This window comes from Diadema antillarum, unplaced genomic scaffold, assembly GCF_040938485.1.
Source record: "Diadema antillarum isolate AM-2024a unplaced genomic scaffold, OU_Dant_1.0 seq00001587_RagTag, whole genome shotgun sequence".
NCBI lineage: Eukaryota > Metazoa > Echinodermata > Echinoidea > Diadematoida > Diadematidae > Diadema > Diadema antillarum.
The window spans coordinates 353,395-375,803 of record NW_027272304.1 but is presented as its reverse complement, the minus strand read 5'-3'; the positions used below and the strand labels follow the sequence as shown (position 1 = coordinate 375,803).

The 22,409-nt window shown below is 39.6% G+C and overlaps 1 protein-coding gene across 1 annotated transcript in view; it reads right to left on the bottom strand.

The window, feature by feature from the left end:
- Positions 1–3,382: 3,382 nt before the first annotated feature.
- Positions 3,383–22,409, bottom strand: part of LOC139710918 (guanylate cyclase soluble subunit alpha-2-like) — a 147,378-nt gene continuing 128,351 nt past the window's right edge. The window contains exons 8-10 of the mRNA XM_071622838.1: positions 17,665–17,808; positions 9,050–9,204; positions 3,383–3,563 (exon numbers count right to left, since the gene is read on the bottom strand). Of these exons, the coding sequence (XP_071478939.1) occupies positions 3,383–3,563; positions 9,050–9,204; positions 17,665–17,808 (480 nt within the window). The remainder of the gene's footprint in view (positions 3,564–9,049; positions 9,205–17,664; positions 17,809–22,409) is intronic.

The following is a 22,409-nucleotide window of genomic DNA, read 5'->3' as shown; positions in this document are numbered from 1 at the left end:
CAACAAACTTGGATGACTGTCAAAATTAATAAGGGATTACATCGTAGCGCTTATATCAGTTTTTGGAGTGTAATCATGGTAGGATAATTGAAAAGGAAACTGTTATTTCAAGTTCAACATATATATGTTTATATATAATTATCATAATTATTATCATTATTATAATTGGTATTATTATTATTATTATTATTATTATTATTATTATTATTGTTATCATTGTTATTATTATTATCATTATTATCATTATTGTTATTTTCATTGAAACAAGACTTTAATGTTATAATGAATGTAATTTCTCTTCTGGTTGCAACCGCTTTCCGAAGTTGAGAATATCTTTATATTTTACAATTTCTTCCTTTTTTACTCTCTGTGTTTACGATTATATGACACTATTATGTAAACATTTGTGCACACACACAAAAATAAAAACAGCAGCGAGACATGCAAACTTAATAAACAAACTGTTGCGAAAGCGAAACATTTCTTTAGCAGGACAAAATGAAGGTAAAACATTTATAGTTTTTTCTCTTCTCACCCAAACGTTTTCCAGAAGGCAATACATCAATATATTGGGCTACAACTCCGATTGCTAATACACATGCCTTATGAAGTGGTTACGAAACCAAACTTTATACGTTGCACCGAGGGCCACTCAGTTATAAACATCTGTTCTGAAAGAGATTTATTCTTGGAAGGGATGGAAATAAAGGGAGAGAGGGGGGGGGGGTATATAGAGAAAGGAGAAGGGATGGGGTGATGATCGGACTCGCACAAGGTATACTATAACCGACGGGGATGAATATCGCCTGTTCTGCTAAACAAAGTGAAAGATTGAATTGTGATGGTGTACATTTCGTTCTGGGACTAATTCAGGAAGAGAATCTTTGAACGTGAATTTCGCAAGAGACCCCCTGCGGAAACTAAAAAAGCGTGGGAAGGAAGTCTGCCTCAATACAGGGAAGGACATCCGGGTTTGTTTGTTGGTTTGTTTGGGTTTTTTTCCTCTTTACCCCGTCATCTGAAACTTCCTCAGTGCGCGTTTTTGTTCCATAACTGACCGCCCCTGGTGGTGACTGCAGCCCGTGAAACGTCACAGCTATAAAAAGCGTATCACCTTTCACAAACTGACGGTTTTAGCCCGACTTCAGTATTTGTGTCACAATCATAGGTAAATATGTATAACTAAATGCTTTATTTCCCACCATCTAACCCTCCCCCCCCCCCTTTGCGCTATTACGAAACACGTGACAATGACGTGTCAGGAGACTTAACGTCGTGTAAACACTGGAAGGCGTTAGTTATTGAAGCCTTTGCGTAACAAGTAAAAAGGATTACGTACACCTTTCCCGGTACGCAGGTAGACAAAACTCCAGCGTGACTGACGATCAGAATGTCTTTTAAGAGTGGGCCCCACACAACAAGCCTTTGTACTGATAACTCAGTTGCAAGGTACGGATAACCTCCTTACAATTTATGGCAAGAATAGACATTACATCCATGCACCAGTAAAGGAGACTCACGCGTTCTGTTTGCCAAAAGAGTTGTGTGATTAGAGTTCGTGTCAAAGTAATTTCAGATGAATCGGGTCTTTGCTATTGTCTATACACAGAGTGCGAGTAACCTTCTATGACGTCACATCCGGTTGTTTCAAAAGAACATGGCGATAGACGTGAAGCAGAAATATTCATACACAGTTGATTACCAGCTTGATCTAAGTAATTCGTCTCGAGAATTTCAGCGTAAAGATAAAACACGTTTGAATGATTGATTCAAGGAGGCCGTCATGAAAAGGTTTGGTTTGTTTCCTGTAAATACTGACATATGCAATATGGCTGTTCTTTCACTCGACCTCAGATGTATAATTTCATTTATTTTGCAGCAAGAACATTTCACACTAACTTACAGAGGTAACAAACATAAAATAGAGAACAGCTGATGGTTTATAGAAGAAATCACTCTATAAAGGAGAGCCTATTCACACAATAGAGTAAGATAAGAAATATGAATGATGCATATACAAAATAATAGCATTAACAATCTTGTATATCTTACAAGAAGTCAAAGTTTCAATGTACAAGAGAAGATGAACAATTCACAAGAATAATGAAATACGGCATTCATGGTGGTTTCCCATATTCTCAGGAATCACAAGAGAGAGAGAGAGAGAGAGAGAGTCGAATTTGCAATCAAGCAACCAAACCACTCACCAGTCCGCGTAACTTTTTGTCCACGGTAATATGTTTTCCCTGACATACACACACACAATACATACACACACACGCACACACACTCAGCCTCGCTGATTTTCCATTTGAATGCATCCACATATTAACACATCCGTGCCACACACACACACACACACACACACACACACACACAACACCCTCACACACACACGCACACATGCTCTCACCCTATAGATGCATACTTAGAAGCACACACGCTGACCCTAACATGTATTGCATCGAGATAAAAGTACATGCAATCTACTCTGCAAATTTTATTAACTGAATTTAAAAAAAAGTTGATTAAAATACGAAAATAGTTAATATGTATATGTGAGCATTGTACGAGAATCTTGAGTCATATTTTTCCAAATCCATATTCCATTCAGAGTAGAAACATCTACAATATTTCCCGGAGAGTTGATCCTTTTTAGCTATCAACAGCAAACGTTGCCAATTTGCCCACAGATTAATAGGACTTCAAATAGATTGACTCTTTAATATTTGACAAAGTGTTGACGGGCGGAATCCCTTGCGAAATCTTCCTATGAATTGCCAATAGATCAGACCCTATATAACCACTGTCATCAGGTTTGAATCATATTCTCCTTTTTTATCTTTCCTCGCTGCATTTATAGACCCATACTTCAGCAAATGATGTCGTTTCTTTTTACCATTAACCCCAGACTTCCTTTGGCAAAATGATAATGTGCCTTATCATCAGGACATTCTTTTGATGGAAAGGGGCCTATGAATAATAATTGGGAAGTACTAAAAGGGAAAGTCTGGGGAGAGGATAATGTAAAAAAAAAATATGGATGACACAGCACGTTGAAATATTGAACCAAATTGCTCTTCAGCTGTGTTAGTTTTCCTTGTACTCTTTGAGGGAGGGGGAGGTGACTTTTTTTCCACTTTAAATATTAGTGTGTCTAGTTTGAGTGTTATGGCATTTGCTTTCACATGAATGATAAACGTGATGGAATTAAGACATCATCATTCCTCAGATTACTTTAGTTCAAGTTCGATTCAAAACAACAACACATCCATGTTTTAAACCTTTTATTGATTGATTACCGATGACTAGTTGGATATAATAGAGATAGAATTGTTCCAGTGGCGAGAAATGACGCCTATAATAGTCTAGGAGCCGTTGATTACGACGGGATTTCCACCATGTCTTGGCTCCCGAAAAGCTCGACGTCCTGAGGGTCGTCGGGGCTCGGGGAGTAGCCCCAGAGGAAGTGAGGGTTGCCGGGGATACTGGCGGGAAAAGCTGCTGGAAGCGTGTCGCGTGCGCGTTCCTCAAAATGAAACGCGCCCGTCTCTAGTAAAAGCCTGCACGAAAGATAAAAAAAAAGAACAAAGAGGGATTATTACAAATGCCGATTGTTGTTCAGATGCAGCATTACGTACGCACATGCTAACTCATCAAGGAATGCCTTTGCATATCACAAAAGTACGCATAATTGCGTTTACGAAGATCAAAAACCAAACATTATATCATAAACAGACTGTTTAAACAATGTCCTTAGTTTGGTTAAAACACATTTATTAAGAAAAACAGAGTAAATATCCTACAGACTTTAATAGTAAAGACTCATGGACAAGTAGTTTCCCTTCATGTAATTAGGTAGCATTGAGTTTGGACTATGTGTGGGATATGACATCATATTGTCCAGATTCTGTTATCCCAGTCAATCAAACTGCTTATTGATTAATACAAAATGGTCCCCTCCATCTGCATCCGAAGATACGACATAATGTATGTTCGTGTATAATTATACATTACAACGTGTATAATAACATTATATATGAGTATATAACTATATATCCATTTATTTTAAGTCCTCTGTAAGTATTCTTGTTCATATTTTGATGAGAACGTTGTTGATTTGTCGTAATGATTTAATTTTTACAGGTTGATAACTGAAACAAACTGAAACTGAAAAAAACCCACCCCAAATCTGACCCACTCTCGAGCAATGACTAGAGCACTGACTCCTGACATGGGACTCCTGTTTTTTATTGGTCTCACTTGTTACAATGACAGAAAGAGGCAACATAGATTGGTGTTAATCATATAGGAGTAATTAGTACAAAACCGCCCGAATACAATAACTTCTCTGTTTAAAGGTATCTCTGTGTAGTAGACTGAGATGTGAGGACAGGTCATTTTAAGAGTAAACAACACATCGTAAGTGGGGCATTCAGAACTGTTAAACTCAGGAGAGCAGGAGGATAAACTGATAAAGAACGAGTGAAGTGCAGTAAACAGAGGGGAAATCCGAAATTGGAAACTGGACTCCAAGAGTCATTTCACCAGACGCATATCAACAGGGTTCGCATTGCAAAAACTGCTCGCGGCTGTTGGCGACGGGGAAAAAAACCCGAAGCGTATTTGAGTGTGTGTGTGTGTGTGTGTGTGTGTGTGTGTGTGTGTGTGTGTGTGTGTGTGTGTGTGTGTGTGTGTGTGTGTGTGTGTGTGTGTGTATTGGTAAGTGTGTGTGTTTTTTTGTGGTCCCTTTCTTGCGTAAAATGAAACGCTACTGGCCTTACGTTTCATTTCTCTCTGCCAATTGATTTGTAGTATTATTTTTTTCTTTTGCAATCTTCGATTGTTCCTTCCCTTTTGATTTGACCGAGGGCGAAGACACGGAATGCATCGCCAGGGCTTGATCGCGCCCATCCAGACAATAGTGAGCTTTAATAGATCTGCGACGCGGACGCTAAGGCGAAGCAAAGTAGGCAACTGTGTATGGTGTTCTGCACATACGCTAGACAGTGTTGTTTCTATATCATTGTCCAACCCGGGAGGAAGCGTCGTCTTAGCGTTCGCGTCGCAAATCTAAAGCTCGCTAATGATATCAAGTAACGATTATACTACACATTGTTCTGGTCGCCGACGACAAACTACAACTTGACACTAAAAAAGAAATAAAGCTATTTGTATAATATTTACACATGGAAAGCAAAGTAAAAAAATAACAATGATGATTTACGAGAAAATATGGAAAAGGGAAATGCGAGGGTAAGATGCTTTGATTGACAAGGAATGGAACCAATCTTACACCACTCAGCAAAGTATGTGCATATAGAAAATAAAACTCATGTATACATGCGCAAGTGAACATGTTCGCGCTGGATAATCACGTCAGAATATAACTTTGCTTATAGCTGAAAGGAGCAAGAAAAGCGGTAGCAAAGACACAAATGGGCACGAGAGCTGCCGACGACTTTGGGCGTCATTTGAAATCTTTTCAAAAAAGATGATGGGGGAGGGGGGTGGACGTCTTTTTTGTGCAGGTCCTAATGGACACTCGGACCAGCCGCAGGAATAGTGAGACAAAGTCTTTATCCAGGAATATGATCTAAAGTTTCATTGAGTATGCTTATCTAATGTTCGTTTGCTCGTTCTTACCTTCCCTGCAGCATAAGTAAATTTAAGTTTATATGAAAGGATTTAAAAAAATGATATATTCTTGATGTAAGATTGATTTTTACAACAAAGGCAAAAAAGAGATGTTTATCCAGGGTAATGAGGATTATGACTTTCTTTCCCCCAGTGTAACCTCTTCAGTGTTGCCACTGCTCTACCAGAGGGCCCCGTCATGAGTATTAATACCTTAGTATTGTCAAGTATCCATTTATACACCTGGGTCAAGAGGGACATGGCGGTTAAAAACGTCTTGTCTAAGGACGTAAGAACTGGAGTGGATTTAAAGTCGGGTCCTTTAATTACAATTTTGTAAGGAGTCATATCCAGTATTATGACACAGTGCTTGACATTCGAGATGCATATTCTTGTTTCATTGGATGTGAAGTTGTGAACGTAACGAGTGTTGCAAAGAGTTTGACTTTGTGAAGTGGGTTTCAAAGAAGGCCTGAGAGGGGAAAAGAAGATCTTCAATAAATTCTCAGGATTTGGAGCAAATTCACTGATACCAATCATCCTTGTGAAAATGGGAAACTGTTAGCCCTGTCGGATGTCATTTGTTACTCTTAACGTGTAAGATAATACCTTCCTATAAAAAAAAACAGGAATGGAACCTACCATGAAAATAGAAGATTCATGTTTGTTTGGTGTCTTTCAAGGAAACATCTTTTCTATCAAGTTTTGACTGCAAGTCTTTGCTTCATTTCGTAATGCCTGAATGTACTGACGATAAAGTCATAAAATTAATGACCGAAAGTCATCGCTTTCTAGTTGAGGGACCGAACAAAACGAAAAATAAAAGCCAACATCCGCACTTAAACACAAACTTTCAATCCTCGCTAGAAATCACACACACACAAACCGGCAATGAATGGCCTAAACCATGACGAGAATGTTCCGTAAGACGAAAAAGATGGCATACCCGTTTTTCCCGTATCACTTTCTCCCCATTTGACGTTCCATTTACCCTCGTCATGAAACCAGAGCATCACCTTACGTGCCTCCACCCTGCCCAGGAAAAGGGGGAAAGCTTAAATTCGCCGGTCGCCTCGCATCTTCAACGGGGATTAAAGTAAGTAGTTTCCACTTACAAAGTACTGCATCCTGTCTGTATTTGATCATAATTTGGACGTTTTGTAATATATTTCCCCTCGGCCTTCCCAATCGCGCTGATGGAAATAAATTTCATTATGATGAAATAGTTCGGTCTTGGGAGAGAAACATCCTGAGATTCTCTCGAAATGGAAAACTCCACATTTTCGTTCTGGGGAGTATTTCTTGTGTTTTTTTCTCCGCTATTCTTATTCTGTCATGTACCCACTGCACGAGTATCCAAAACTGCGGCGCGCTAAAATTAGGTTAGATTGACATTAAAGGCACAGATGTTACTCGAAGGAGCCGTCATATAAAAGACGAGTTTTATCTCAAGGGCATTCCCATTACGTACTTCAAGACAGCTACACTTTATTTCAACAGTTTTCAACAATTCACGACAGGTCTAAAAATATTTAGGTGCGTCTTCTTTTCTCACAAATAACCTTTCTGCATTTTGTGGGACAAAGCTAGGTATATCAACGATAGATAAGCCCAGACGTTGATACAGCAATCACGTGTTGCAACAATTTTCTGACAAATCTCTTCATTGTTAGTTTTATTTCACGGACTACAAGGGGAGTGACTGCGCATTGGGTTGCAGTTCAATAAATGAGGGGTATACGCACTGCACAAAGATCTAGGTGACGCAAGAAGCAAGGTACACGTGCAGGTGTAATCAATCTCACTGCTCACTATGACGTTTAGGGAAAGCCTGAAAAGGGTCATTTACGTGTTGGTCAGAGGACAAAAAATGTACCTTGTAAATAGTTTTATTCTTCGAGATATTCATCTCTCATCCTATCTCTTTTCTTTTTACTCCCCCTCCTCCTTCAAAAGTTGATACCCCCTACATGCACGCAAGTAACACTGGATAATTGAAATAACGAAAGGGCTGTCCTGTATGCTGCTGAGAAATACAAAAAAAAGACGGTTTGGGTCCAAATGAGAAATATTTTCCCCGCGGGGTAAATCATTGAAGAATCTCAAATACGTAGAATTATTTAATGAATTGACAGTAGCAAGCATAAATTCTCTCGTTCTGGTCGTTACATTACATGCAAAAGAGAGAAGACGTTCACCTCCACTTCCTTATGAAAAAAAAAAAAAATCAAAATCCTGACAGGCTTGCCCTGCTTCCTCCGATAGGGTATACCTAAGATTGATATTCATGTGCCTCCCATATCCGTGGAAAGTTTAATATTGCCCTTTTGATATGATGTTGCGAAAGAACTATTGATGTAAAGGTAATCATTTCAAATGGCAATGGAAATATCACTCTTTATTTACGGGAAATTGTCCGTACAACATTATTCCACGCACACACCGACAAATGACATTACGAGATACTCCTAAATACTGTAATCTCTTTAAATCTGTGAAACCAAATGAAAAGAATGGACGCTTATATATGTATTCACTTTATATATAATGTTCATGTGCCTTTGGGCACGGTATTATTGCTCGTGTAAGCCCATGTGTATATATATATGTGGCCTTTTGCCGTTCTACCAATCTGTTCTTCAGATAAATGGGCAACATGCACCAAACATAAATCATTCCTCGTATTGGAGGCAAACCCCGCTCATGGTCGTGTGGGTACAGTGTTAAAAAAAAAAAAATGTGTCACCTTCATTTGCCATTCAGCGCACCACGGAATGTTTGATTGTTTGGCGTACCCGGCGACCTGGCCGGCTTTGGCGCCGCGGAACCCGCCCATGGTCGCTGGGAGTCAAGTTTGATATACAGCCGCCATTTGTCATTCTGTGCACACACACACACACACACACACACACACACACACACACACACACACACATCCACCCACCCACACACACACACGCACACACATCATATGTTTGACCGCAGCGTGTGACAAACACAAACATGAAGGTCTTGTATACAAGTTTGGGTCTGTCTGGCAAGATGGATGTCAGAAATCCAGTCTTTCCTGCTACTCTGTTCAGGATCAGTGGCGGCCGTATCGTGCTAATGCATGCCTGATTGTTATTACAGTGAACTGTTTTCTATTTCCAGCTTAAAGTCCTCCTCGTAAAATTTCTAGCTACCAGCTACAAAACCATCACCGCACAAAATATAACAAAATAATGTCTTAATATCAGGGGTAGATATGAACGTAGGGTATCGTTCCAACCTTTTGATATTTTCATCTGGAATGATGATCACGAAGCCCCTTTTGACTATAATAACAAAATGGACGGATTTCAACATTAAAAAGAAAACTTTTTTGTTATTTGGAAGAAAAGTTGCAATGCTTGTGTTTATTCATACTCACACGTGGGTTGTTGGACTGACATTGATTTTTAGGGCCTCGCTGTGGGACTCCATCTTGTTTGCTAGCGAGACGTTATTGCCAAACAAACAGTACCGCGGCATCTTCTGCCCCACGATACCAGCTACTACCGCTCCCGTGTGGAGACCAATACGCATCTGGAAGAAGAGAAGAAAAAGAGAGAGAGAGAAAAAAAAAACACATGATTGAAAGCATCAAGAATAACATCAGCAGCATCGAACAATAACAACAACAGGAACAACAGATGCACAGGATCCGACATCTACAATAGTGGGAGCACCATGCATGGAATACTGGTTGTGGCTCTGGACACCTCAAGGAGAGATTCTGAATTCGAGTTCCACATCCATGCTGAAAATTATGAAGATGCACCCATAGTATTTCTCTCGATGAAGGTGTAGAACTTAAAGATGTTGCGCTTAACTGGGTATATTCGCTCTACGGAATCCTATATTCCGCTGATGTTACTGACGTGGCTGGACAGCACTCAGCCAGACGAACAAGACAGAACCGAATGATTCGAGTGGATGCGTCCGTTTACCAGGTTGACCCCTCATTCTTATCTCACCGTTAAAGACAAAGGTGGAGCTTATGGAACAATTGATGACAGTCATATTATGTATTCTAGCGGACTGACTCACTGGAATGTGAAGAATTCATGAATGAAAGAAGAGAAACCTTTTCTGTCATTATTGATGGTGTTAGTACTGTATATTTCATCAAGTGACAAGTATTTAAATATCACCATGATCAAGGTTTTGGTCTCCTTGTGTAGACGTGGGCCTGGGTGAGTGACTTTAAAGGGACATTCCAGACGATTTTCATATTTTCACATCATGTAGTACATAAATCGACAACTCCATGTACAGATTTTTGGAATTTATTGTGGTTCTTGAGCAGAGAAACAATAGTTTGAAAAACCTTAAACAAATTACACTGAACATGGATGATGACATGGGAGGTTCACATATTCAAGAAATGTAGCAGTGTAATTCCATTACAATACCGCTTGCTTGCGAGTTCACCTGTGTATAATCTATGCATGCCTTCTTCTTTTGTTCTGCTTCCTTGAGCCCCAACTCATGCATTCTTATGGTGACTCTGCCATGTCATCATCATTGTTCATTGCAATTTGTTCTAAATTTTGAAAATATTCTTATTCTTCATCCCAATTATCACAAATTCTGAAACTATGTCGTCAGTATAACTAATTCATAGTGGCTCAAATGTAAAAATTTGAAAATCATCCGGAGGTTTCCTTTAATGTCATGCCCATCCTTGCTCAGCGAACAACAGATTCTTGGTAATGTAAATGGTGCTTCAAGTCATACATCTTCGTGGTATCACTCCTCGTCCCACATCAGGGGCCGCGAAAAGTTTTTACTGTGCGTGTACGTGTGTGTGTGTGTGTGTGTGTGGTTAGGGGAGGTAATTAATAGTTGGTTTGGTCAAAGGTTAATGCTCCCTTCCCCGCTTAGGACAGGAAGAATCGAGGGGAGGGACTCACAAAAGACATTGAGCTCTTGCGGCTTTTTTTTTTTTTTTTTGGTTTTGTAATATTTTCCCCAGTTTTTTTTTGCCAACTGTGTCTGTGTGTGTGGGGGGGGGGGGAGGAGGAAGCTGCTGTCCCAAGCCCCTTCCCCTCTCCTTCCCCCTCCCCTTCCCCCTCTCCTTCCCCCTCCCCTTCCCCCTCCCCTCCCCCTCCTCCTCCTGCCCCCACCATTCCGCGAGCACTGCACAGTATTGGTCTTTATTCGCGCACGGAATAACAAAACGAGCTTTTGCATTCCACTTGACTGAAGAAACACTGAAGCAAAATGCTCTCTTTTATTGTCTTAGGCTCCAATTCGCTGGGTGGACGAATCATCAAAATTAGATTCAAGCGGCTCTACGCGATGGCGGTTTGCTCTCCGTTTAAGGTTCGCCTCGGTCTCAAAGGCAATATGGCGAGGATGGTGTCATTGCGGATTAGAATCAAGCAGTGCGTTGCAAAGGACTGGTTCCGGTGGCCGTGCTGGTGAGAGTAAGCTCCATTTCCTCCTCAATATTTGACGAAGTTCGACACTGGAGTAGGGTGGGGGTATGGGGAAGGGGGGTAGGATGATTTTTTTTTTCAGGCTCGTCGTTGAGGCGGCCAACGATAGCACCCGTTTCCTCCCTCTCCACTGATTTCATTACACCTCCTCGTGAGGAAAATTGTGGAATAATGTTATAACTGAAAATTTTCAATAAAACCACCTGCGAGTTGCCACATCTCATTCACTGCTGTGCCTTGATTTTGTCTGATGTGTTTCTCGCGGCAATTTTCAGACAGCGGAAGGGAGGGGAGGAAGCAGAATGAAAGTTGATAAGAACGAATTTAGGCGGGATTAACGTAAAACAGGTTAACGGCACCGTAAAGAATAGCGAAGAAACCATATATTTTCGGCATCAACCCAGAAACTTGAGAGAATACATTTTCGGTAGAGAAGAAAATCAAAATGAAAATTTGCAATAGGGACATCACTTGACAGGCTGAAAGCTGATTTGATTCAATCAGTCTGTAGATTGTATCACGACCAAATAGGAGGCTCTCTCTACCAAAGATTCCATTCTGAATCGCATGGACATATTTTCACTTGCTAGAACTATCTTTTATTTCCCCTTTCTTTCTCTTTCTGTGTCATATTTGAATATATATATATATATATATATATATATATATATATGCAAAGATACACAGCATCTTGACTTTCCAAACGGTAACCGAGAAGACGCTTATATAATAGTAGGACCATCACACATGCACAGTCGATCCAACATCCTAACAGACAGTTCTACCGTAGGTTGACACTTTCTTCAGATGCCAGCTTTCCGTTATTTTCATCCAATACCTATCAACCTCCACGAGACGTTACTTCCCGTTGCCGAGTATTCGACCCTTGTCTCCCCCACCCCTCTTCCCACAGACTATCAGTGGGAATGGAATCCCATAACACGATGACCAAGTCGACTTCCAGATGCAACCAAACGGAAGAGCAGGATCGGTCCTGATACCCTACCCCTGGAAAACTGCCTCTGCCAACAGGATTACCGAAATCTGATATCGGCGGTTTCTGCCGTCTTTGAATTTCAGACCTCGCTTCCATTAACATGTGCGGATCACAATCCCCCCGATTTTATCCTATAATAAGAATTGAAGGTGGTTTTGCGGCGAGGGAAGAGCGAGTGAAAAAAAAATAGAAAAAAAACAACAACTCGGCAGTCAAAGACAGCGGCGACTGCGATGAGAAACGACTCGACGGAATAAGAAATTGGCGCCATTTTGTCTCTCGGCGGACAGTACCAATTTGGAGAAGGTGCGATTTGCATAATCGAATGTCAAAATGTCCTTAATTGCATTTTTTTTTGTATTACGAGCCAGAGCATTACGTTATCGGTTTAGTACGTCTTCTTCGGACATCACGGTGCTTTCAAGCAAACATTGCTCTCTAGCTTACGGGGTGGTCCAGCCTCTAACTTATCAAGTTACATTTTTTCTTATGATTTTGTGATAAAGTCTTCGGAGACATTAGGAATCGGGGTGGGGGGGGGGGGGTGGGGGAGACAGTGTCGGAACAGCCGAGAGGATGAATGTTCAAGTGTAGCCATGTTAAGATCTTCCGGCCCTTCGGCTCCGCGCATCAAAGCGAAGATGACTGTGTGACAAGTGGCTTGTGTAGTGCTCGTCGCTCTGCCTACAGCCAATCAACTAAAATCAAGCAGAGACGAAAGTCTGTAGCATCCAAACAACTGTTGTCTGCCCATTCTATAATCTTACTTCTTATCCGTCGCCTTCCCCCTCCCCTCCGATCTCTCCTTCTCTCTCGCTTTCTCTCTCCATAACACATTCATGTGAGAAAGAACAACTTGTTACCTGATCCCGGGTAAGATTTTGATGGCATTAAGATGTATTTTGTTATTCAGCTCGACACGTTTTGCAATTCACGATTTCTATTACTTTTCCCCGAAAACATGTCATTCAGCGTAACATGTATTCTTCAGCACGATTCTGCCAAGTCATGCACCTGTCAATACCGGAAATCTCTCTTTGTTGCACAGGTGTCACGGCGAAATGTTATACAACTACTAATTTTATTCATTCCCCCCTTCGTGCAAATAACAATTTGGGGCGGGGCGGGGGTGGGGTAAAGGGTATAGCCGGGGAAATTAGTGCAGTTGATTTTGAAAAGTCCACCTATTAGAAATCACACAATTTTGCTGTTCCTATGGAATCATATTATGCCATTAGAATGAAATCTAGGTATGATCGCCCGCAGGCAGAAGATCTTGCACTTCTCTTCTGTACGAAAACAATCTTCAGGTTAAAATTGACCTTATGGCTGCCTTATGGATACCATGCAATAGGACTGCCATAGTTTTAGTGCAACCAATCAGATAGATCTCTCTTATTCTTTCTAAAGCTAAAAATTGATTTTGCGACGCATAGGCAAAGGTGATTTAAAGAAGACAAGTAACAAAAATGTATTTCACTGGGTTTCTGATCAAAAAGTCCACGATTATGTCATTTTTATGATGTGGGCAACTTTTATAATAGAACTTTCTTTGTCCGTGTTGGCGAAATCACGTTAGAAGAATGATGATAATTCGTTGTTCAACAATAAATTATCCTTGTACGAGGAAAGTAAATCGAGCACAGAGAGATAATCACTTTATTACCAGGTTCTGTCTCTTTCTCTGTCTCTCTCTTGCCTCAGTAGATGTTCTGGAAACAAAATCCCCTGTTTATTATTTCCGATGCAAAGAACCAGGCTTGTACAGTGACGTTAAAAACATGGCATGCTCATTAAAACCACGAAGCGAGCAGCACGAACAAGATTATCATGCACTGCCAATCTTAAGCCGTTCAAGGACATGGCGTGATTGCATTCACAACTAAAAAAAACCCCCAATTTTACAAAGTGATGTACAAACCATTCGCCATCGCACAATAAGGGACATTGACAAATAATTGGACCGGCTGAGCCTTTGACAAACTAACGACCCCCCGAACAAACCGACAAACAAACAAAAATAAAACAAAACAAAACAAAACACACACAACCAACAACAACAAAAGCAAATAAACAACCGCGCTTGTCACATAGTGTACAATTAATAAATGAAATGAAATGAAATTACACGGGCAGTATAGTTTTATCAAAAATAGTATGTTATGTTCATCAACGTATTGACTCTCTTACTAAACGTTTTTCCCCTACGTGTTGAACAAACAGTTTGTTTAGCGGATTTTGCTGCCCAATGACTTTTAAATGAAAAAAAATACCAAAGCACATCAAACAAATTAATATCTTCTGAAAGCTAATTGGTCATTACTTGTGTAACAGCGACATCATTGAGGCAACTGCGACTACTCTAAGCTTCCTCTAGTATAAGTATAGGCTTCCAAATGAATTTAGAAAATAACACTTCCCTATTTTTTCCTTACTTTATATTTAGACCTAAGTGTAAGAATTCTACTCACACCTATTTTCAACATATTGACCTCGATAACTGCCTCACAGGGCCCCAATCGATAAAATCACCCCCAACAAATCAATATGTTACTAATTATGCAGTAACGGAATAACAACATTTTGAAACGTGAAGCACGAAAACAAAGGATCAATTGATTTTTTGTTGTTGCAAATCTAACCATGTGAATATGATCTAAAAAAAAACACCAATAATCGATCAAAATTAAGTGGCTGTGGTCAAGAGAATTGTAGTCTTGTTAAACAAGAAATTATGACTCTTTCATTGGAGTGTTTTATTTTTTTTTCTCGGATTAACAAAAAAAAAAGTCGGTTAATGTCTGACATCAACAAAAGATACTCATTCGGCATTGTTATGTCACAGTTTCCATGGCGATATTTTTGGACGGCTTTTGCTTTCAGGCTGTCATACGTGTTGACCTTTTGACATACTTTCAGTCTATTTTTTTTTTCTCCCTCTGATATCTGGGGGCTATTTCCAGCTTGCACAGACGTATTGAAACAGACAGCTGTTTCGGCAATGAAATGTTTTTATTATTTATTTTGCAGAGCACAGGTCTATCGGGTGCAAACAAGATATGTTTTCTCCCTTTGTTATCGTTATGGAGAGATTCCTGGAGATGGACAAAACAACAATAACGACCGATATTTCATATCCCTCGGGGAATTCTCCTTTTCGTGTGGGATAGGCATTACATTTATGTTTCGCGTGAGTATCAAATCATAGCGACTATCGGAGGGAAAAAGAATTTGCCATTTAACACGGAAGAAATAATTCAAAGATCGATGCAGGAACAACATGTCCCTCCACCCTGAACAACATTCTCCATCAGTGTTGGCCCTACCGAAAAAAAAAAATCCTATGTGATTTTGAAAATGCTCTGCACAAGTTGAAATAGGAAATCATCTGCTTTTAATCATGATTTGTGTTCAGTCTAGTCTTCTTTACTGAAACAGCATTTTAAAATATAGGTGTGATTCATGCCTTACTTTAATTCTTGTTTTTCACCTTGCCTTTTGAATCGAATGAATCTGTTCCTTGATTTGACTCCAAATGAGCCAATTCCGAATTAAAGACCATTGGTGTAATTGTTGTGTTGAGCAATTTCAAACGATACTTAAGATTTATAATAGATATGATATTTTAAACGATACTTTAAAAGATAAAACAGAGTACCTCTTCTTTACCGAACAGTATCATCACTCTACAGAAACTCAAAAGATTTGGATATCATATTGAGCTGGTATCTTACTCCGTGTTCATGATGTCATTCTGTAAACCTTAATTTTTGTTTTCATCAAAGCAACGTATTAATCGTCTGTGCCAATCACCACGCATCAGTAACAGAGTGATATATATATCCTGACTATTCAGAAATTCATGCTGATTCGGTACGTTTCGCGAAGTTGCTGTTTTAAAGTCGGGCTGGCCATTTCTTGTCTTCTTACAACTGAGAACATATCGTCCTAGTGTTTCGAGCGAAAAAAAAAATAGACGAGACTTTGCAATGCTGAAAAACACCAATAATACCAATGACTTACTACGAATGAATGTTGAAGTACATAAAACGTGAAAAAACTCCTGTTACAATAAGTAACAACACACGACCGCAATGCTCTGTGAGATACATTTTTTCGTCTGCCATTTTTTTTCTTTCTGTACTTTGAGTATGTTAAACTAAAGCCATCACCACTGATCTGTTAATGTTCTACGAGAGAAATCTTCGTGATGGTAGACTTTCCTTTTTTTCGCCGAGACTTTGAGCTATAGGCACTGTCTGTACACTTCTCTCTGACATTCAAATAAACGAACAGCAATTCTTGTTCACGTCGACATGCTAACTTTGTCGTCCTGACCTCTCCAGCTATGTAAACAGAGGAGGATTGCTGAGAAGCCCAGGACTTTGACATGCAAGCTAGAGGAAAGAACGCCTGTAGGACGGGAACAAATGGACGAGACGTTCCCTGAATACCCGTTCCACTCGCAGAGAAAGTAATGTTGACACGAAAACCAGACGAGATGCATTTAGGCAACTGTGACTGCGATGTAACGGGTGTACTTCATGTAGAAGAGTGTTCAACGCCTTGTTGCGAACATTGATTGAATTTTTACGCTTTTTCTTTCTTCTCTATTATATGTGTTCTTTGACCAAAGTACTCGAGTAACAGTAAATTCTAGTTGTAAATCAAACTACGTAAAATTCACAACGACGGAACTATGTAGTAACATTTGTATGTGCATGTAGGCCTTACGCTTATAATGCGATGGTTAAACAAAAATACTCGTCGTTAATATAAGAAAGTCTATACGTGCTGCAGCAAGTACTTCACGTGTAGCATTGCTGATTCGTATTTTGTAGTTTTTCTTTCAGTTTAAGCCAACGAAATATTAAGATGTTGTTCATTCGAAAGTCTTTCATTAATATACTCTATACTATTAAAGTAAAACTATTTTTTTGTGAGACAAACACATAATCATTCAGGGTTTATTCTCGATCTTTAGGTACACCGGGAAAAGGAGAAGAAGATCGGATGACGTAGGTGTGACGTATGCTCTTGAATCAAGACTTAAAAAGTTTCATTTCAATCTTGGTGTCTTTCAAACAGTCATAGAGTCCCTTCATATGCGTGGATTGTGTGCGCACTTGGACCTCAACGCAATTCGTGACGACGACAACAACAATAATAACAGGAATATCAGCATCAACAAAGGGAAATCCAAACACAATAAGTACTATACTTCTTCCTGGTTTGCTCGAGGCTTGCCGACAATAAAGCAAAATCTCATAAAGATGGGACGATTTTCTTCTAGCTTTGAAAAAATAATTGAAATGGTCGGAAAGAACAAAGCGTGCTGGACAGTGAGGGAAAAGAAAAAGTCTAGATATGGATTTGAGTTGTATCAGCGACCTGGAAAATATCCTTTGCATTTAAAACGCATGAAAATGTAAACACGCTCGTCAGGGCATGACGGATTTATGCTTGAGTCAGGGTTGAATTAAATCTATTACTTAAAGACACATTTGCTTGAAGGATTTGACAAAGAACTCATGAATTTCAGTGATGGATGACCCATCACCTTACCTTCAACGGGTTTCCCTGATGTGACATTACAGTTGCTGCAGCCTGCATCATTTTGATCGCCATCTTGGCCACTCCTTGCGCATGCGTATTTGTCGATCTGTGAAGGCCTGCCGCCACACAGTAGGCATCACCGATTGTTTCTACCTGAGAGCGGGAAGAAAAACAAAACACACGACAACAGAAGTTAGCAAGATTTTTTTTTTCGCGGGTTTCTTCAGATACTGAACAAAATAATTACAATTTTTGGGGCAAATTATTGGGGCAAATTATTTATGTAGGGCCCCATTTTCTCTCTCTCTCTTCTTTTGTTCTTTAAAACAACAACAAAATAATGAAGTGTTTCACCCTTGCCTTTTCAATGCGTTGTCTTTTGTAAGGCAATCGCTCTGTGGTCATGGGGCACCATATTTGCAAAACATTTTTGGCCATTTTGTGTGTGTGTGTGTGTGTGTGTGTGTGTGTGTGTGTGTGTGTGTGTGTGTGTGTGTGTGTGTGTGTGTGAAATATGGTTGTTTAGGCAAGTCTGATCTTACTGGCTTGTAACAGTCTGCGTTGTTTGTATGCTGACACACTTCAGTCTTATTTAGGTCAATTTGTATCCTTGACGGAAAAGTGCAAACCGCGACTGCAAATCAAGGAAGGACGATCCATACATTGACGTAAATTTTACTCTTTTTTAAGGGAGAAATTATCACAGAACATCACACACACACACACACACACACACACACATACACAAATACGTAATATATATACATTATGAAGATTTACTGAGATCAAGATTATGGTTGTTTCTCTTTCCCTTAAAGAGGGCGGGTTGAGAAAATTGCCATCTTAATATAATTAGGCCTACTACGCAAAATGTTTCGGTTAAGGAGATGTGAAGATGGGGAAGTTTTGAGGTAGAAAACATAATAATCACACGGAAATCACATCAAAGACAGCTCCCAATTGTACTTCGAAGCAACAGATGATGGTTAGAAGATATCAAAATCTTCACTAAGATCTAATATACATTTACGATTCCCTGCTACCGCAAAAACCTGTTTATCTATAAATGAACGTGAGTAAGAGTATGTATGGAAAGCAATGTTGGTTTTTGTTGATTGTTTAAGGAAGATTATTTCTTCTCATTGCCAGTACTCATGTGATCCTCGTAGTAAAGAAGATGGCAACACTCAAAGATGAGGACTGCAGTTTACCTATTGCATAGACTGGATGTACACATCTTGTGTACAAAATGAACACTGCGATGTATCATACATTCACAAGTGTGTGTGGGTTTTTTTTTTTTTAACTTATTGCCAATTTCACAGACAGTAATCGGATATAGCTGACAGATCATTTCAGAGGCCTCCACCCGGGTAGAGTTCAGGGAAAAGTCATTCTGAGATATCATTGCAATATGAACAGCCTGAAAATGTATAGGGTTTAAATGATGTGAGCACCCCAATATTCATAGTCTACCTGTCAAAATGTAGATGAAATTAGAGTGCTTTCAAAACACGGTGACATTCATGTCTTGGCTTTGAACGATACCCTCATGGATGATTCTATCAGCTCAAAGACGAATTCATAGGCATTCAAGATTATGACCATCTTCGTAAAAACCGTATCCAAAATGGGGTCGGTAGAGCTATTTATAGTAGCAACTCGATTTCTTACCTACTGATAAACTCTGAAAGGTTTGATTTGCTTACAGCTTTATTGATCCAGGTACGTCCTAAGTGTTCCAAGCCATTTTTTTTTTTCTGTCGGTACGGTCCGCCAGATAGCAGAATTGAAATCTTGAAGAATGCTATGAGAATGTTCTAGCTTCTGTATATACTTTCATCTTGACTATACCGTGGTGACAGGAGACATAAATTTGACATTGGGAAGCAAACTAATAATGTAAGCCAAATGTATCTAAAATTTTGTAAAGAAATTAATATACGGTATTTAATGCAGTAAATAAATATTACTCGATACACTCAAGTACCGTACAAACTTTGTACTCATTTGTATTCTGTTAATTTACGTTTTTGCTAGTATTACAAAATTATGCTCTGCTTATACATTATATATAATTTCTCTGTTTATTTGATGGAAATGAAAAATGAATTTGAACTTTGAACAAAAGTTTAATAGATTATAATTGTATGTTAATAAATAAGTTCTACATGCTCCGAACTCATAGAGTCAATGTGGGAATATTAAAGTGATCATAATCGTGATTATATGATTATGAATTTTTTAAAATCTAAAAATAAACAATTATATAAATCATAACAAAGTAAATTTAAAAGCTTCTTAAAAGCATTTTCAAAAAGAAGGTCAAAATATAAAAACTGACCCCAAATTCAGTTCCGGCTTCGTGGGGTCACCCATGGACCATCCATAAAAGACCTTGAAAGAAATATTCACTGAAGTATTTCCTCATTTTTATTGTTTTCTTTTAATTCTCTACGCTGGGGGTGAGGGTTCTAGGGGCCATTTTGGGCCAGGGCCCATCTATGTTTGTAGGATGGTGATGATGGGGGCATGGTGCCCCATCTGTATGAAGATTCTGTCACCCTAGTGATACTGCCTGCCAAGTTTGGTGGCAAATCTTGACCATGTGTACTCAAGATGACTGTGAATACGTGAAATTTAAGTCCCCACTTGGTATCCCGTTAAATGAATAAACGACACTATATAAAACATGTCTTTGAAAAGGGATATCATGGCACTAATATACTAAATCTCTCAGTACAAACTTGCTCTTAGCACAGAATTATTCAGGGTCAAAGAAACCTGTACCAAGAAACATAACCTGGACCCACATCTACGAGAAAGTCTCTCCATTCCCCCCCCCCCCCCCACCTCGAACAAAACAAAATAAAACCGCGACATGAAACAAACTTCAAGAAATCTCGTACTCAACTACGCACGAACCCGACAGATCAACAACCCCTAGATCCTCATGATGCGCTAATTGAGAAGTTGCGAAATTGATTACAGACTAGAATCGAACAGTATACATGGTTTAGTCTGTGTTAAAGATTCAGGTTTGGATTTTAGGAAGCAAGCTACAGTTGTGAATGGAAACGTGTCTCAAGAACGCAATGTTACGTGGGGCGGGCCTCATCAGGGAAGTACCCTCGGCCCATTCCGTTTTGTGGAAGTTATGTAACAATTATTACACAGTATCCCTATATGCAGATGATGCTCGCCTTTATCACGCATGAAATAATCAGTATGACTTGATAGAAAAGCGTGTTAACAAGGATTTGAAGAAGATAGCAGAGTGACTCAAGTACAATGGACTTCTACTTCTAAAATAAAGCAAGCAAACAAACAAACCGCTCAGGTATGTCAGGTATGCCATTTCAATGATCTAAGAAGGGAGAGAGAAAGGGGGGGGGGGGAATGAGATAGTTTCCCGTAGCTTTTAGCTAATTCGTACCCTTATACTTCATCTTTTATCTCAGCTTCATGGATAGCTGGAGCGGAAAAACGGCTGTTTAATTTTCTTCACCACTTGACTTGGTTTGTGATGGATGAATCTCATCGACTTTTCAGGAATGGAGCCTATAGTTAGCTAAAAATAGGATGATACATGGGTTTGTTTGCTGGAAAAGGAAAATGTCGAGCAGATTATGACGCGACTAAAGCACTTCAGTTATCAATATCAAATTGCCATTAACATCTTGAAACTGCGTGTTGTCACAACTTTTTGAAATAAGTTGATATCAAAATGTATTTAAAGATGACGACAACAGCATATTTGGAGCCAGTGTTTGTTAAGTGCAATCAAAACAAGGAGAAAAGTTTCACACATACACTGGCCAGCACACACACACGTATACACACTGTATTCCATTTTGTTTTCACGTTAGCGTCTCTTTTCTGATAAGATATGCACATTGCCTTCTGACGTGTAATTTGACAGCCTACAATCGCTGACATCACTGCTCCGAAGGCGCCGCCTACGGCTCACGTGACACGCCATGGGCATACTTAGCAACATGAGGACTGACGGGGTCAGGCGTTGCTAAGACAAACCTTGAAAAACATTCTGGTCGACCCTCACCGACGGCTGTATCCTACGCCTATCAATCAAAGAGGAGCTGAATAAATACATAAATTTCCGGGAAACGACTTGAGGGACGTCTAGTCTTACAGGAACTTGTTCAGTAACGCGATGACAGTGGCTTCAAGTACTGACGAAAACGATTCGCCTTACATCTTCTCTTCTCTTCATAAAAACGAGGCAAATTATCCAGAAACACTCCTTCTCACCATATATATATATATATATATATATATATATATATTATATATATATATTGCTCCGCCAGTAGATAGGCAGATTCGATTGAAAAATCAAATTAATCGGAGGGAAGTATATCAAAAAGGTTTATCATGCAATTTGATTAAAGCATTTACAACTAGGGCAACATTCAAACGATTATGCATGGCTACGGTTACCGCTTGATTTTGTCCTCAGACTTTTAAATGAATTATAGTGCTTAAGGCTATTGACATTTCAAAAATAAACCAAACAAAAAAGGAATGTAAGAAGCTGAACATTGCCCTCGTCAAGGGCGGAAATTTGAATGCATGGCGCGGGCTTACAAGAAATCAACACGTATGTAACAGCGGCCAGGATGCCATGCGATGTATTCTCAACGTTTGTATCAACTCGCGGGGACGAATGCAGAGAGTAGGAAGAGGACTGGGCAGCCCGCCACCAATGGGAATCGACTATTTGTCATCCGTCA